General features: G+C 37.3%; 1 protein-coding gene across 6 annotated transcripts in view; it reads left to right on the top strand.

Moving 5' to 3' along the window:
- LOC149239891 (uridine kinase-like protein 4) overlaps positions 1-14,300 on the top strand; it is a 316,084-nt gene that overhangs the window by 200,621 nt on the left and 101,163 nt on the right. For all 6 annotated transcript variants that reach the window (XR_016246465.1, XM_089373576.1, XM_089373577.1 and 3 more), the window contains one exon: positions 6,012-6,130. Coding sequence is in view for 5 of the 6 variants with exons in the window: in XM_089373576.1 (XP_089229702.1) it covers positions 6,012-6,130 (119 nt within the window). In the remaining variant the exon portion in view is untranslated. The remainder of the gene's footprint in view (positions 1-6,011; positions 6,131-14,300) is intronic.

Here is a 14,300-nt window from a genome sequence, read left to right as displayed (position 1 = left end):
ACCTTGTTCATCTTGATGGTCCTAAGCTTCTCTTTGAGTATCATCTTCGGACTCTTGGAAGGATCCTGGTACAACTTGACGATGGCGTCCCACATTTTGTTCATTGTTTCCTTTCCTATGATATAAAGAACAATGTGATCCTTGACTCCATTAAGGATCATCTTCTTGGCTTTGGCATTATCTCTCCTATAGTGATGAAACTAGAAAGGATTTGTTGGTATAGCTATCACTACTGTAGCAAACTCCTTCAGAGTGTGCTCATCAAATAGAAACAACATCTTGGCCTTCTAGATACAAAAGTTGGAGGCTCCATCCAACCTGTCCCAATCTCTCAATCTTGCTACTTCTGTCTCTAGAATATTTGCGAAACTCAAATACTGGAAAAAATTATCTTACTCATCAAATTGGCTAATCAATCTAGAAACACTTGGTTCCCTCTGCAAAACAACTCGGCCTCTTTCTGCAAACTCGCACCCTCTACCTGCAGCTCGCGTTGGATCATGCAACTTTCTCAATCTCAGTGTTGAAATACACACCTTTGCTGGTGGTGGTTAGTTTCGATGGTTGTAAAGCCACCCTAGCTAATCATTTGTGATCTTTGTAGGGAGATCAAACTGATCCATTAAGTGGTCAATTTGTTCATCTAGTAAGAGGTTTGAATTGCATATTTCGTGGTGGACCAAATTGTTGTTTTTCTAAGGTAGAAATTATACTCTCAAATCAGCCTGAGATTATTATAGTGTCAAATTGTGAATTGAAGAGGCCGAATTCCATCCTTGAAGGGGGCTAATTTATTGGCAAGGGTTCTAGAAGTCATTGCATTAGATTTCAACCAATATCCATATAAATTTCCTCAAGAATGCTTGCTAATAATTAAGTTGGGCTTTTTGCATTAGTTTTGTTGATTTTTTGTAGCATTGAGAGGTATTCCCACATGCCAAGAGTTCACCTCAGTCGACCTAGAAGAATTGTGAAAATTAAAATAAATTTTTTATTTTTTGGGCATCGTGTAGGCTTAGAAAGGGCAAGTTGGCCCCACCATGGAAGGGTGTGCCCCTTGGTCAAAATTCAAACCCATTCTACTTGTATATATACATGATGTGACACTTCACTTTGAACATTCATTCATCACATTTCTTTCTTCTAAGAGCAGTAGCCCTTGTGACAAAAGGAAGCCAAATTGACTTGAATTTGACTGAGTTGAAGGAAGGCAGGTTGACCACATTTGACCGAACTGCAAGGGCTGAGTTTGACCACATTTGATTGAATTTCAAGAGCCGAGTTTGATTGCAGTTGAATGAACTATAGGAGCCTAGTTTGACCACAGTTGACCAAGCTGCAGGAGTTGTAGTCAACCAAAGTTGACTGTAGGAGCCACAAGGCCAAATTTCACCCCAGAGCTGACTGCAGGTCTGAGTTTGACCAAGCTGGTTTGGCCGTAGATTTTGGGAAATTTGAGCTATGTTGACTTCTGATTAATTTGGGCAATTTGACAAGCCTCGAATTGCTAGAGTTTGGCTAGATTTTTCTGGTATTTTGATTTGGGCATTGGCACATATTTCTAGAAAAATTATTAATTTGTAAACTTCGCTGAAGAAAAATTTCTCCTAAAGAAAAGTTGTTGGGTTTCCTCCCTTGATTGGCAACTCCTTAAAAGGACCACCATGCTGACTCTATGTTATTCTGATTACAATTGGGATGCTGATTAAACAAAGTTCTATCTCTTGATCTTATATCCCAATGTGTTTGCTATCTGGTTGAAGTATCTTGCAAGATTGGGTTCTTGTTTCCTCATTGATCCCAATCCTATGTGTCAAAGACCACTCATAGGTGTTGCAAGCCTTTTCTATGTATCACTGAAGAGGGATACTCCACATTCAAGAGTGGACTTCTGTCGCTCTCTCCTAAGCATTCCCAATTGTCTCTTAATATTAGCAAGGTTAGCAACTGTACTCACATTCCTAGCTCCCAATGCCTTAAGCTCACTATCTCGTTGTAATATCAATTCTTTTTGTGCCCTGGTTCTCTTCTTCATTGCTGAAAGGCCCCTTTTAAGTCTTCCTGAATATGTCTTGGGTGACTGTCACTTGAAAGCCTTGTAGGGGAGATCGTTGAAGTGGTACTCGGATCCATGATACTATTGCCATCCTCTTGTGTGATGGCATTTGTAGATGACATAGAGTGTGCAACCACACAAATCTTCTCAATCTTTTCTTCTTCTTTCACTAGCTCCTCAAACAAGTGAGGTTGTAGCTTCCCTTCACATTGTTTGACCACACTGTGTACCAAGTTGTAAGCAACTATTGAAGTAACCTATTTTTGTTCTAGAATAGCCAACAACAAAGATACAATAAGCTGGAAAATAACACAAGTTTTATCAATAATGGCGATCATGATGGCCTTTATGTGATCCTTGATAACAATGTCATGATCCTCAGTGGTGGCATTGAGGAAATGATGAAACATCTGCAGAATAAGATCATTGTGACGAGAGGTGCTCTATAGGTCAGTATAGGGGATATATGTAGATGTATTGTAAGAAAGTAAACATTTTTAAATATCGTTCAATTTATAAGATGTAAAGGATTTGTAAAAATTTACATGTCTGCTCAATTAAATAAAATAAAATATTAAAGTAATATAGAGCTCAACATGGAGAGATGTTGTAGTGTCTATAAAAAGTTAAATGTAATAAAATAATAAAATTCAATTTGTTATAAGTTCATATTACGTTATAAATTAAAATTATGATTTTATAACCATATTTAAATTTAATTAACAAGCACATAAAAACTTTAATACTTACAATAAGCTTAGAATATATAACAATATTTTTAACCATGGATATTCACATCCACTTTACCATAGACATTAACTTGTAATTAGGCTTTACTACAATACTATGGGCTAATCATCAATACAACATGCCCAAAAATCATTTCTCATTTCACAATCAAAATATTTTCCTATTTGCATTTAATTTTATAACATTTTTTTAATTAAATCTAAAAGAAAAAATATTATAATTACTTTTAAGCCATATCTAAACCCCCTATCACATTAAAATATATAAGATATAAATAGTAGCTATAAATTAAGATCCATTTTACCATATAAGGTAAAATAATAATTTTGTAACTATTTAAATTTGATTAATGAGCACATAAAAGCTTAATAGTTACAATATAATAAGATTTTTAACTATTGATATTCACCCCCAGTTTACCATAGATATTATTAAGTTGTGAATGGACTTTGTTACAATACCATGGGCCAGTACCATGGCTTATCAATACCACATGCACAAAAACCATCTCTCATTTTATAATCAAAATATTTTATAAATATTTTTTGTTTTAATTTAATCCATTACAATTTTGCGTTGAACACAATCGAGGCCATTATGGAAGAGATGTTGTAATATCATGTTATGTTGTGTTATCTAAACATTTTGACTCGGTCAAATTACATTAAAAAAAGAAATTAAAAAATATGAATTAAAACATTTTCGCTGAATGAAATTACATAAAAATAAAAATAAAATTAATAATTATAATTATTAATTATTAATAATTAAACCAACACAGATCCATATTAACTTTAGATCTATCACGCTCTGAGAGGGATCAAATCTCTCTAGGTGCAAACCTTCAAGTTTTGCTCTCAAGAAAGAGGTGTGCACCTCGAGAGATTTGATCCCTCTCGACGCTTGATAGATTTGAAGTTAAGATGGATCTAGGCTGGTTATAATCTAATTCAAGCATGATAACATATAGCCTTACCTTAGTTGTCAACTCAGAATCATAGTCCTCTTATTGAAAGTAGGATTTTTGATGTCATCTAACCCACAAAAAATTCACTGGTTAGCTGTAAGATCTCCTTCATTTTATCATTTTTTAAAGGAACTTTAGGAGTTGTTACCCATAGAAGTTCACTCCAATAGTGTGCAACAACAAGTCCTACCTTCACATCCTCATGTTTCAGCAACTTGCGCTCACCCAGGTAAGTCACTGTTGGAACCATAGTTGGTTGCATCAATTGGGAAGGTGTCTGGTTCACCTAGCGTAAAATTTTTGCCACCTCCTCCAGTGAGCTAAGAAGGGTATCTTTTAATGGATACCGATGACCAAGCTTGACCCCTGTAATAAAAGTTTGTTACAAAAACTCCATCTTCCCAAGAATCGACCATCAAGGCACTGAAATTGATGTCAAAGCAATCTTGACCCTACCTTCTATTGCTAAAGCCCATTGTAAGGCCCCCTTTAGAGAATTCTCAATGATTGATGGGATTCTGTAGTTGTTCCCTTCTTAATATGCTAAAAACTATTAAATGCCCGTAGGGACTGTTTGTCAAACACTTGGCAAGAATGCCTGGCTTACAAACGATTACATGCCAGTCTCTTCCCGAACGAAATTTATTGTAGTAGAGACAAACACAAGAGCAACTTGGAAATAGAAGGAACCCTTGAATGCTACTTATTACAACATAGATATTGCACATTAATTTACTTGGCACACTTAGGAGAAAGAAACTCAACAATCTACAATAAAGACAAACTCACTAGATAACAAAGAAACCCTTGATCAATTAAATACCAATTTGTGGCTTACTATCTATAATTTATTTATTTATGTAGTAATTAGAGAGTACAATTATGGCACTTGATGCAGATCTCTTGAGTTCGGACCTTGCTATTACCGGGCTAATTTCAGACCCTTGATCTTTATTTATAGGGTTACTGTGCGCTCTAGGTAACTGGTTCTTCATTCAACCTTCAACTCAATACTTAGTCAGCTTCTGTAATGGAATTAACTCTAATTGCAAATCTGGTCGAACTCGATTCATGTATTAGAACTATCTTCCTTTTTCACATTTGTCTAGGGATTACTTGCTCCTTAGCCACTACAGTTATGTGGATTGGCTAGATGTTCGATCTCCTTCCAAATATTATTGAATTGTCCTTACTGGGGTTGGTATCCACACGGAAACATGATTTCACCCTCCACTTGATTGGTCTCCTCTCAAGATAGAATGCATTGTTACCTTTCTAGTTTATAACTCAAAGATCGATTTGTTATCAGGGCGAAGTGGTACTAGTTGACCTTGTCACACCATGAAACCCTCAGCCTTCTTCGCCCACATCATGACCCTCACAATATTTACCAAGTATAAATATTAGGATACATCTTTGTGGAGCCGTGGCCTCCTCTTTTCTCTCTTGGCCTCCCTCTCTCCAATTCGGACTTTTGAATTCGTCTATCTCCTCAGTCAAGTCGAGCCAACCTCTTGGGCAAAATCACTCGCTCAAGTGCTCAACCTGTTAATGTCTTTCACCTCATCATTAGATTTATTTAATGGTGTCATTAGGCCAAATCCCTAAACCTAATCTCCTAAGTGATTAATGGCTAGGATTAAATCCTAAGATCACTTGCGATCAACGATTGAGATTATATGGTCTAAGTCACATAAATAAAGTAACTTCCTTATCATTAGACTTAAGCCTAGTAGTTCTAAATAATTAATTATTGAACTTTTCCTAAGTTAAACTTATTTAAGAAATAAAAAATCACCTACATATTGCATGCAAGCACCCAAAGAGGCAAACCAAAGTCTTCTTCATGCTAAGATACAAACCTAAAAGAAGACCTTCTGCAACTATAGAAATCATCATAATATTGGTTCACTTTCATTTTGTTCCTGTAAACTATCTGGAATATGTCTATAGAATTATAGATATTAAATCGATGAAAATGTAGTTTTGACAACTCTACTTGGGGTTAAAATATTTCATGTCCTCTAAAGGTCTGTGTTCATGAGATTCAAGAAAGGCAACAAATTGAATATCTGCTAGCTACATAGGTAAATTGTACTTTTGAGTTAAATATAAATGATGATATCCGATGCTAGAAAGTGTCTTTGTAGTAGCAACTTTAGATGTTCTAACAATTTTTTTTCTTTTCATTTTGCGTTTAACATCATAGCATCTTTGACAATCACGTTTTATTTGCAGATGCCTTTGACACTGAAAACCTTCTTGATTGCATGAATAAGTTGAACCAGGGTGAATCCATTAATGTTCCTATTTATGATTTCAAACGTCATCGTCAGTGTTCTAATTCCTTTCGCAAGGTATTTTCTCTTCTCTTACTTTGCCAATTGAATAATAAAATTAATATGGATATCAAAACATGATTTAGAATATTTTCCTACATGCAATTTTAGTATTTTGAATTTTATTAAACACAAGAAGATTAAGCTATAAATCTTGTAGTCATCAAATGTAGTGCCTGTTACCCACCAAAAGTGAGTGACCCCTAGGAGAAGCTTTTATCCTGTTCATCTCATCCAACTGATAGCCAATAGCCCCTAAGAGCCACCTTATAGCCGATGTGACGTGCCATTTATATCTCTGCCACTTGCATTAGTCAGATGTCCCCTCACCCATTTGTTAGCGTCAAATATTGCAAGGTGGGCCTCTGGTCAGAAGGTAGTGTTACCGCTCAATCTAGCAGGGACCCTAAGAGGAGTTCCTAAGGGACAACTACTAGACCAAATGGAAACAATGAGACAAGGACCCACTCTCACCTTAGTTGATGTCCCTTGCTCTTTACGGACTTTCACCGATGGGAAGAGTCCCGATATGGAGGAAATCACTTGAATGATAAGATCAATGGTAAAGTAGAACATGATTTGTTAGGCCCATTCAAAAGAGAGGCTCAATTAATGGTTCATATACTTAAAGAAAAGTTGAAAGGCTCCCCAAGAAAAGCCTATGAAGGATGACCTCGGGCTTAGAAATATTAAAAAATGATGAATGCCTAAGATCAAAACTTCCAATATCCCTCACTTGTGATTGATATGTTTATACTAGGGTTCAAAGTGAGGCAAGGATGGTTCATTCAGTGGAAAGATTCAATTAAAGTGTGAGCTTTAGGAGAAGCTACTGTGACTTTCCACGAAAAACCCCTTGAGAGAAATACTATAAGAGACTAAGGGTTGATAGATATACCGTGGTAAAGGCTCATCCGTTGATAACCTATAGTTAAGAGAAAAGGTTTTGAATGATGAACTACAAATTGCAAACCTTCAAGGAATCCCTAAGTCAAAGCAGCCTCAAGGGTTACCTCTTAGTGTGATAGCTAGGGCATCGATTTATTTGAAATTCCACGGTCAGAATTCATTCAAAATTGGAGGATGCCTATAGGAGACATAAATGAAGAAACTTGTCTAGACAGAATCCTAAAATTCCTCTTCCCTAAAATTTCGCACCAAGCCCTAGAAAATCTCCTTATCCTTAGGGGACGAAGAAAAGAGGAAGAAAGGAGGTGAAAGAATGATATTTTCGTTAAGTTAATGTGATCACCAAGGATCTAGGACCAGTGCCCGGCTATTGGGAAGATTGGAGTCAAAATGATTAATATTTAGGAACTTCGATCTTCAAGGGGCCTAGAGAAGGAGCTACATTCTCTATGGATGCAACTTCACAACCACTTTGGACTCTTATACTTCAATATGCAATATTTGATGGAGTTTCAAGGTAAAATATGCACAACCTACCCCAAGGAAAATTCATTCTTCTTGCTGATATGAATAACATAAGCAACGAGCCAAGATTACAAGTGTTTCATAAATTCACATTAGTTTTTAGGGCACAAGTAAATCATGACATAGTATTCCATACAATATACATGAAACATTATGAGATTTGCATGAAAATATCAATTACATGACAAAAAGAGTATATCCATCCATAAACTTGCCAAATAGAAGCTCCAAGAGAGATAGCGAAAATATTCCACACATCAAAATGCATTTAATCATCCAAATCACTCCAAATTGCCGGTCCGAAATCTTTACAAAGATATATCCCAAATCCAAAGATGATGAATGAGAGAGAACACCTCTCTTATATTTATGCAATCCTTTAAGGGGTTCGAATGGCCTAATTATGCCTATTAATGCCCCTACAATAAAAAAAGTGGGAAAAATAACATCCTTTTGGTGACAAGTCTACCAAATAGCTCCATAATATGAAGAATAAGCCTCTCAAGAGGGCCGAAATGATAATACAATATGTAGGAGGGCCATTGGAAGGCCTAGTGAAGTCCTTCATGTGCCATAATGAATAGAAGGGCTCCAATAACAGTGATGAAGGGGGTGGCCCCTTGATCTCCAAGAAAATGACTTGTGGTGCTCCCAAGTGGTTGTGGGGGCAGAAAAGCATCCTCATGGGTCTCCAACTAAATTGAACAAGCATGTATCCCATCTGCAAGGGCTAGAACAATGATGCAAACCCTCCCTTATCTCCCATGGTGAGACAAAACCCCATTTGGGCCGTGGATCAATTGCCAAGAGTGTAGCATGTTGGGCAATGGTCCAGGTGCATCATCATCATCAAATAAGTTAGACACGAGGGAGAAATGAGTGGTGTTGAAGGATCCCATGGTGTGGCTATCATCAACAATTCCTTAGTGTGTTAATTTTTCTTAGCGCTGTATTGTTCTTCACTTTGATAATTGCATTACATCATTTAAATATTGAATTCATCCCACAGTATTATAACATTATTTCATCCTATGCAATTATGTAGAAAGAACAATAACACTAGTAATGTTGTGGAACATTAAAAAGGAATGATAGAAGAAAAGCAAGCACTCATAGAGACACCAAGATTGGTCGGAGACCAGGGTAAAACCCCCCAAGGGAAAAAACCCAAAATTCTTCTTCTTCTATTAGATTTCATCAATTGTTCAACTATGATACAAAGTACAATCATAGAGAGACTAGGTTACTATTCACAACATGTCAGACATTACATCATTAAGGCTTCTACATTAGAAATTATTAGGGTTTCCTTTGAGACAGGGTATCAACGTATATCTTAGTGATGCCATCAAATATAGGTCTCAGAGCTGCCATGGATAATGAAGCCACATGATATAAATACCACTGCTGCAATATATAATGATGCCACAGATTCATGATGATGACTATAGGCAAAACATATGCTAGCGAAGAATGACCCAAACATAAAGAAGCATAGCAGTGCATAGACTATAAATCGAGACTATATATTGTTGTGTTGAGATTGACATGAAATGATGCTAAAACCATAATAAAAGTGTTGAACCATGACCACTATGTCGAGACCATACACATGAGCCGAGACAGTTGTATATAAGTCGTGATTGTGATATATATATATATATATATATATATATATATATAATGTGACCATACACATGAGCCAACTGTGCCATGCAAGCAGGCCATCCAAGCAAGCCATCCAAACGGGCCATCGAGCCATCCAAATGGGCCATCAGGCCATCCATCGAGCCATCCAAATGGGCCATTGAAAGTGGGCCATCCAAAATGGGTATAGTCGACCGGGCATTGTCAACCGACTGTAAACATCAATTAAACGTTATACAGAGAGACCAGTCATAAGATTGTGCGTGCGATGCCATACGATACCTAGAGCTTGTGATGAGATGCCAATTCAAAATTGTGTCCAGACTGTAACGATATGCCAAGACTGAGACCATGACTTTAATATAGATGCGATGTGATGCCATGCCAAAGACCTTCGAGCGATGCCAAAGACAGAACCATTGTGCAATGCCAGCGACATAATCATCATGGGAGGCCAAAGACCTTCGACCGATGCCAGAGACAAAATCATTGTGCGATGCCAGAGGCAGAATCATCATGGGATGCCAGAGGCAGAATCATCATGGGATGCCAAAAAAAAATAGATTTTTGCAACGAGAGCATAGTCCGGAACCAAGAGCCTTGTGAGCCTTAGACAGTGAATCATTAAACGAATGAGATACTTTCCACGCGTACCATAGAGACTCATATGATATGATATACGAGCTATAGAAATATGTGAGCTTCCCAGATTCTGTGAAAATTTCTTCACGCCTTGAACTAATTTGATTGGCTATATATATACATGAGCGATGATTTACATATGAGAGCCGACGTGTCAATATGAAATCGATTTGAAATTTGGAGGGAAATTAATTTAAATTTAAATTGAAATTTCCTTATAAATTATAATATTATCAAATATGTTTTTCCACATGCCTTAATAATTCATGCCATATTAAATAGGAATGCCAACACATTAATATTAATATTTCTTTGTTCATTAAAAACTCTGGATTTGGGGCATGCCGGGCTTCTCTTGGGACAATAAGGTTTTACATGGGAAATTCGCCCCATCGCTGCTCAACTTTCAACACTCCCTCTCAGCTAGGGAGGAATTTCCATCATCATCATAACTCTTATCTCATCTCGAATGTCATATCACAATATAAGAAGGTAGACAGTTGCATCATCATTAAATCTCAACTTATAGAAGAATAATGCACAATCAACAGTAGGGGAGATCAATCCTCAAACCTTGTCTTTTCGACAAGTCTCATGACCTCCATAACAAAACATCCTTCTCATATCTTGTCCTTTGATCACCAGCTGAACAATCTCGATCTAAAGAAGAAGAAGAATCATCATTAAGGAGTCCATCTCAACCCACATCATCATCATAGGGGAGCATTCCACTTCCACCCTATATTCAATAATCAATACAATCATTTGAAGTAAAATCATTATCGTCAACAAATCATTTCTCATCTCAAATAATCTTTGCCCGCCTTCATCTAATAAACAATCTCGAATCTGAAGAGGAATGTGACATCATACGGTAGTCCAGCTCAACCCACAACAACATCGAAGCGCTTAATTCAATCCAGAACAACATTAGAGAGCCTTGCACAACCTGGAACCACATCAAGGAGCCCAACTCAACTCGAGATATTTGCCAACAGGGAGCCAATGCTACAACCTGGGAATCTCGTCATCGAGGAGCCAATGCTACCACCCGAAATCCATAGACAATAAGAGGGATGCCACTTACCTTATGAGGTAAGGATCACACCTATCCCTCTGTCTAGTGATAATAGGAGGGATACCACTTACCATAAATGGTAAGGATCGTGCCTATCCCATTATCTCTTCTAATCTCCCCAATCTCAAATGTCCCATTGTCATCTTTGCTCATCTTGTGCTGAATACTTTTGAATCCAAAGAAGAAAAAATCACCACAGGGGAGCCCTCTGCTTCCACCCTGTATCCAAAGACAATGGGCGAGATCAAACCTACCCCAATGCGTAGGGATCACACTCTATCCCAAAGTCCCTGACAATAGGTGAGATCAACTTACCAGAGGTAAGGATCACACTCTACCCTATTGTCCCTAATCTTCCCATCTTGACCCTTGGGAGTTAGAGGGTAGAACACCTGCATCCACCAACTTGGGCGAGATCCACCCACTGCAAAGGGTGGGGATCGCACTCTATCCCAAGTCCCTCATCCAATTGGCCAGATGGGGAGGTTAGCCCACAAAGTGGGGAGTATGCTAACTGGGGCATACTCTGATTAGAGGAGATCCCATATCTCTACACACCCTATCCGTCAAAGGTCTCTCATCCCTAGGAGCTCACCAACTCCATTCCCCACCTTGAGATCTCAACCAAGGGGGAAGAGCAATGCTCAGTGTTCTCGATCAACCCGAACCCTTCTTCAAAAAGGTCACATCCATCAATTCATGCTGCTCTCTGAGGATCAAAAACATATCAAAGTGCTCGTATTTGGTACCGGCTCAAACAACTGACTGAAGAGTTCAATCACACTGCCTCATACATTACTAAGAGAAACAATTATCTGTTTTCCTATTCATATAGGACATCAAACGTTATATAGCATTATAAAGAAAGGAATACCATATTCATCTTTTCTCCCTCTTATGCAGGGAGACAACAATCACAAGCTTTATGCTTGTCTCATACAACAACATTCTCTCAATCCATGAAGGTGTCTTTGTTTTAGCTATATACGGTTAGACTCTGTCTAACTCAAATTGCATACAAGGATCCAATAACAATAATGTCTAAATGCAATCTAGAATGCCATCAAAGCGCTTTAATACAAGAGGTTGATCCTGATGCTTCATGGGATTAATTGGTCCTGACAACAAAGAACTGTTAGCTCAATAATAAAAAAGAAAATCAAATGTTCATTGTTTCATTCTGCAATTGTGGGACTTCTAATCATCCATCACAAATAAATAGTAGGTGCTAAGATCTCATCAAGGGTTTCTCCCTCTGAATGGGAAGCCTCTTCAACCCGAATCTCATATGTCATGTATCAACAAAACTGTCAGATCACGTAGACAAACTATATTAGGTTCTCATATATATATATATATATATATATATATATATATATATATATATATATATCTCATAGTCATGACAAGTCACCATCAGTTGTTTCACTATCACATATGAGCATGTCATCAAACATTCATGAAGGGTTAGTGCCATACACTTAGGGCAACTAACAAGTGTATCTTCATACTTCAAGGATCAGAACATCACTTCTTTATCACATTATACAAACACTTTTCATTAGAGTACTAACATCATCAAGTCAGGGCATTCATATGTTACATTTTCAAATTCACCATGTTGTTAAGAAGATACTCAATAAGTCAACCATACTATTTCCATCAAGGTTACCCTAATCAATAAGTCAGATGCTTGCCAATTATTATAGAGATCATATTAACTATTACTAGTATATCACATGTACCAAGAATCAAACTTACATATGTATGTGACAGGTAGGCATAAATCAAGCCATCTATGAGGGCGATATTCTTGTCATACCTCAGGGCTTAATTTGCCATCCAACTTTGCATCTAAATTATAACACTAAAACAATACACTATACATACCTTGTAACATTCCGATACCTTTAGCAATATATGATTTGTCCTTAATAAAGGTAAAGCTTGCATACTGCTCTAGCTTCCTTCGCTGCACCAACCTCTTCCAACACTAGCTTCTTCCGATACTAGCTTGTCTCTTCTTGGACTAACTTTCCTTTCCTAAATCATTTAGCAACCAGATGATCCTCAAGAAGGATCTGCTTATCATATCTACATTAGGAAGTTAAAAGTGACTACTCAACATGCAGGAAAGATAAGCAATAATCTAAATCATAAATCAAAACAAGAGCAATGTCATAAAAGAGATAATAAAGGTTTAGGAAGCACTTATCTTTAACGGGAGGTGATCAGCACCCTCTCGAACCAGTCTTCAAGAATCATTATTGTCCATCATCCATATGTCAATATTGCCTTCAATATTTTCAACCACCTTTATCAGCTGCCAAACCCAACTAAGACTAGCCCATCTAGGGTTACACTAAATCTTCAAGAGACTGTTCAATAGAACTAACCAAACAATATCCAATAAACAGATCTAATTCAAGTCAGGGTTTCCAATCCGTTATCATCTCCACGCCCTTTCTTCCAAGCATACTTCAAGGGTTTCTTCCAAACCCTAACCTCATAATATTTACCGAACCCTAGCTCTTCTTAGTAGACCAAGGGTGCCTAAGGTTTCCTTCAAACCCTAGCTTTATTTTAGGCCCATGCCATCTTCACTTACTCCTATCAACGATGTCTTTATAGGGGTGATTACAAAGACTTTCTTTAGCCTAGCTCTGATCCCATGTTAATATTTCTTAGGGCAGTTTTGTTCTTTGCTTTGATAATTGCATTAAATCATTTACATATTGAATTCACCCCACAGTATTATAACATTATTTCATCATATGCAATTATGTAGAAAGAACAATAACATCAGTAATGTATCAGAACAAAAAAAGGAACAACAGAAGAAAAGCAAGCACACATAGAGACACCAATATTGGTCGGGGACCAAGGCAAAACCCCTCAAGGGGGAACCCATAATTCTTCTTCTTCTATTAGATTTCATCAATTGTTTAGCTGTGATACAAAGTACAATCATAGAGAGACTAGGTTACTATTCACACCATGTCAAACATTACATCATCAAGGCTTCTGCATAAGAAATTATTAGGGTTTCCTTGGAGACAAGGTATTGACATATATCTTAGTGATGCCATCAAATATAGGTCTCAGAGCTTCCATGGATAATGAAGCCATAGGATATGAATACCACTGCTGCAATATATAATGATGCCACAGATTCATGATGATGAGTATAGACAAAACATATGCTGGCGAATAATGACCCCAACATAGAGAAGCATAGTAATGTAGAGACTATAAATCAACTCTATATATTGTTGTGCTGGGAATGACATGACAACTGTGTCGACACCATATAACGTGACCATACACATGAGCCAACTGTGCCATCCAAGTGGGCCATCCATTAGGGCATCCAAACCAGTCATCAGA

This window comes from Pinus tabuliformis, chromosome 8 (assembly GCF_031772625.1).
Source record: "Pinus tabuliformis cultivar Carrire ecotype Pingquan chromosome 8, CPIR1, whole genome shotgun sequence".
In the NCBI taxonomy this organism is placed as follows: Eukaryota; Viridiplantae; Streptophyta; class Pinopsida; order Pinales; family Pinaceae; genus Pinus; species Pinus tabuliformis.
Note: the sequence above shows the minus strand (reverse complement) of the source record. Positions and strands in the feature narration are given on the sequence as shown.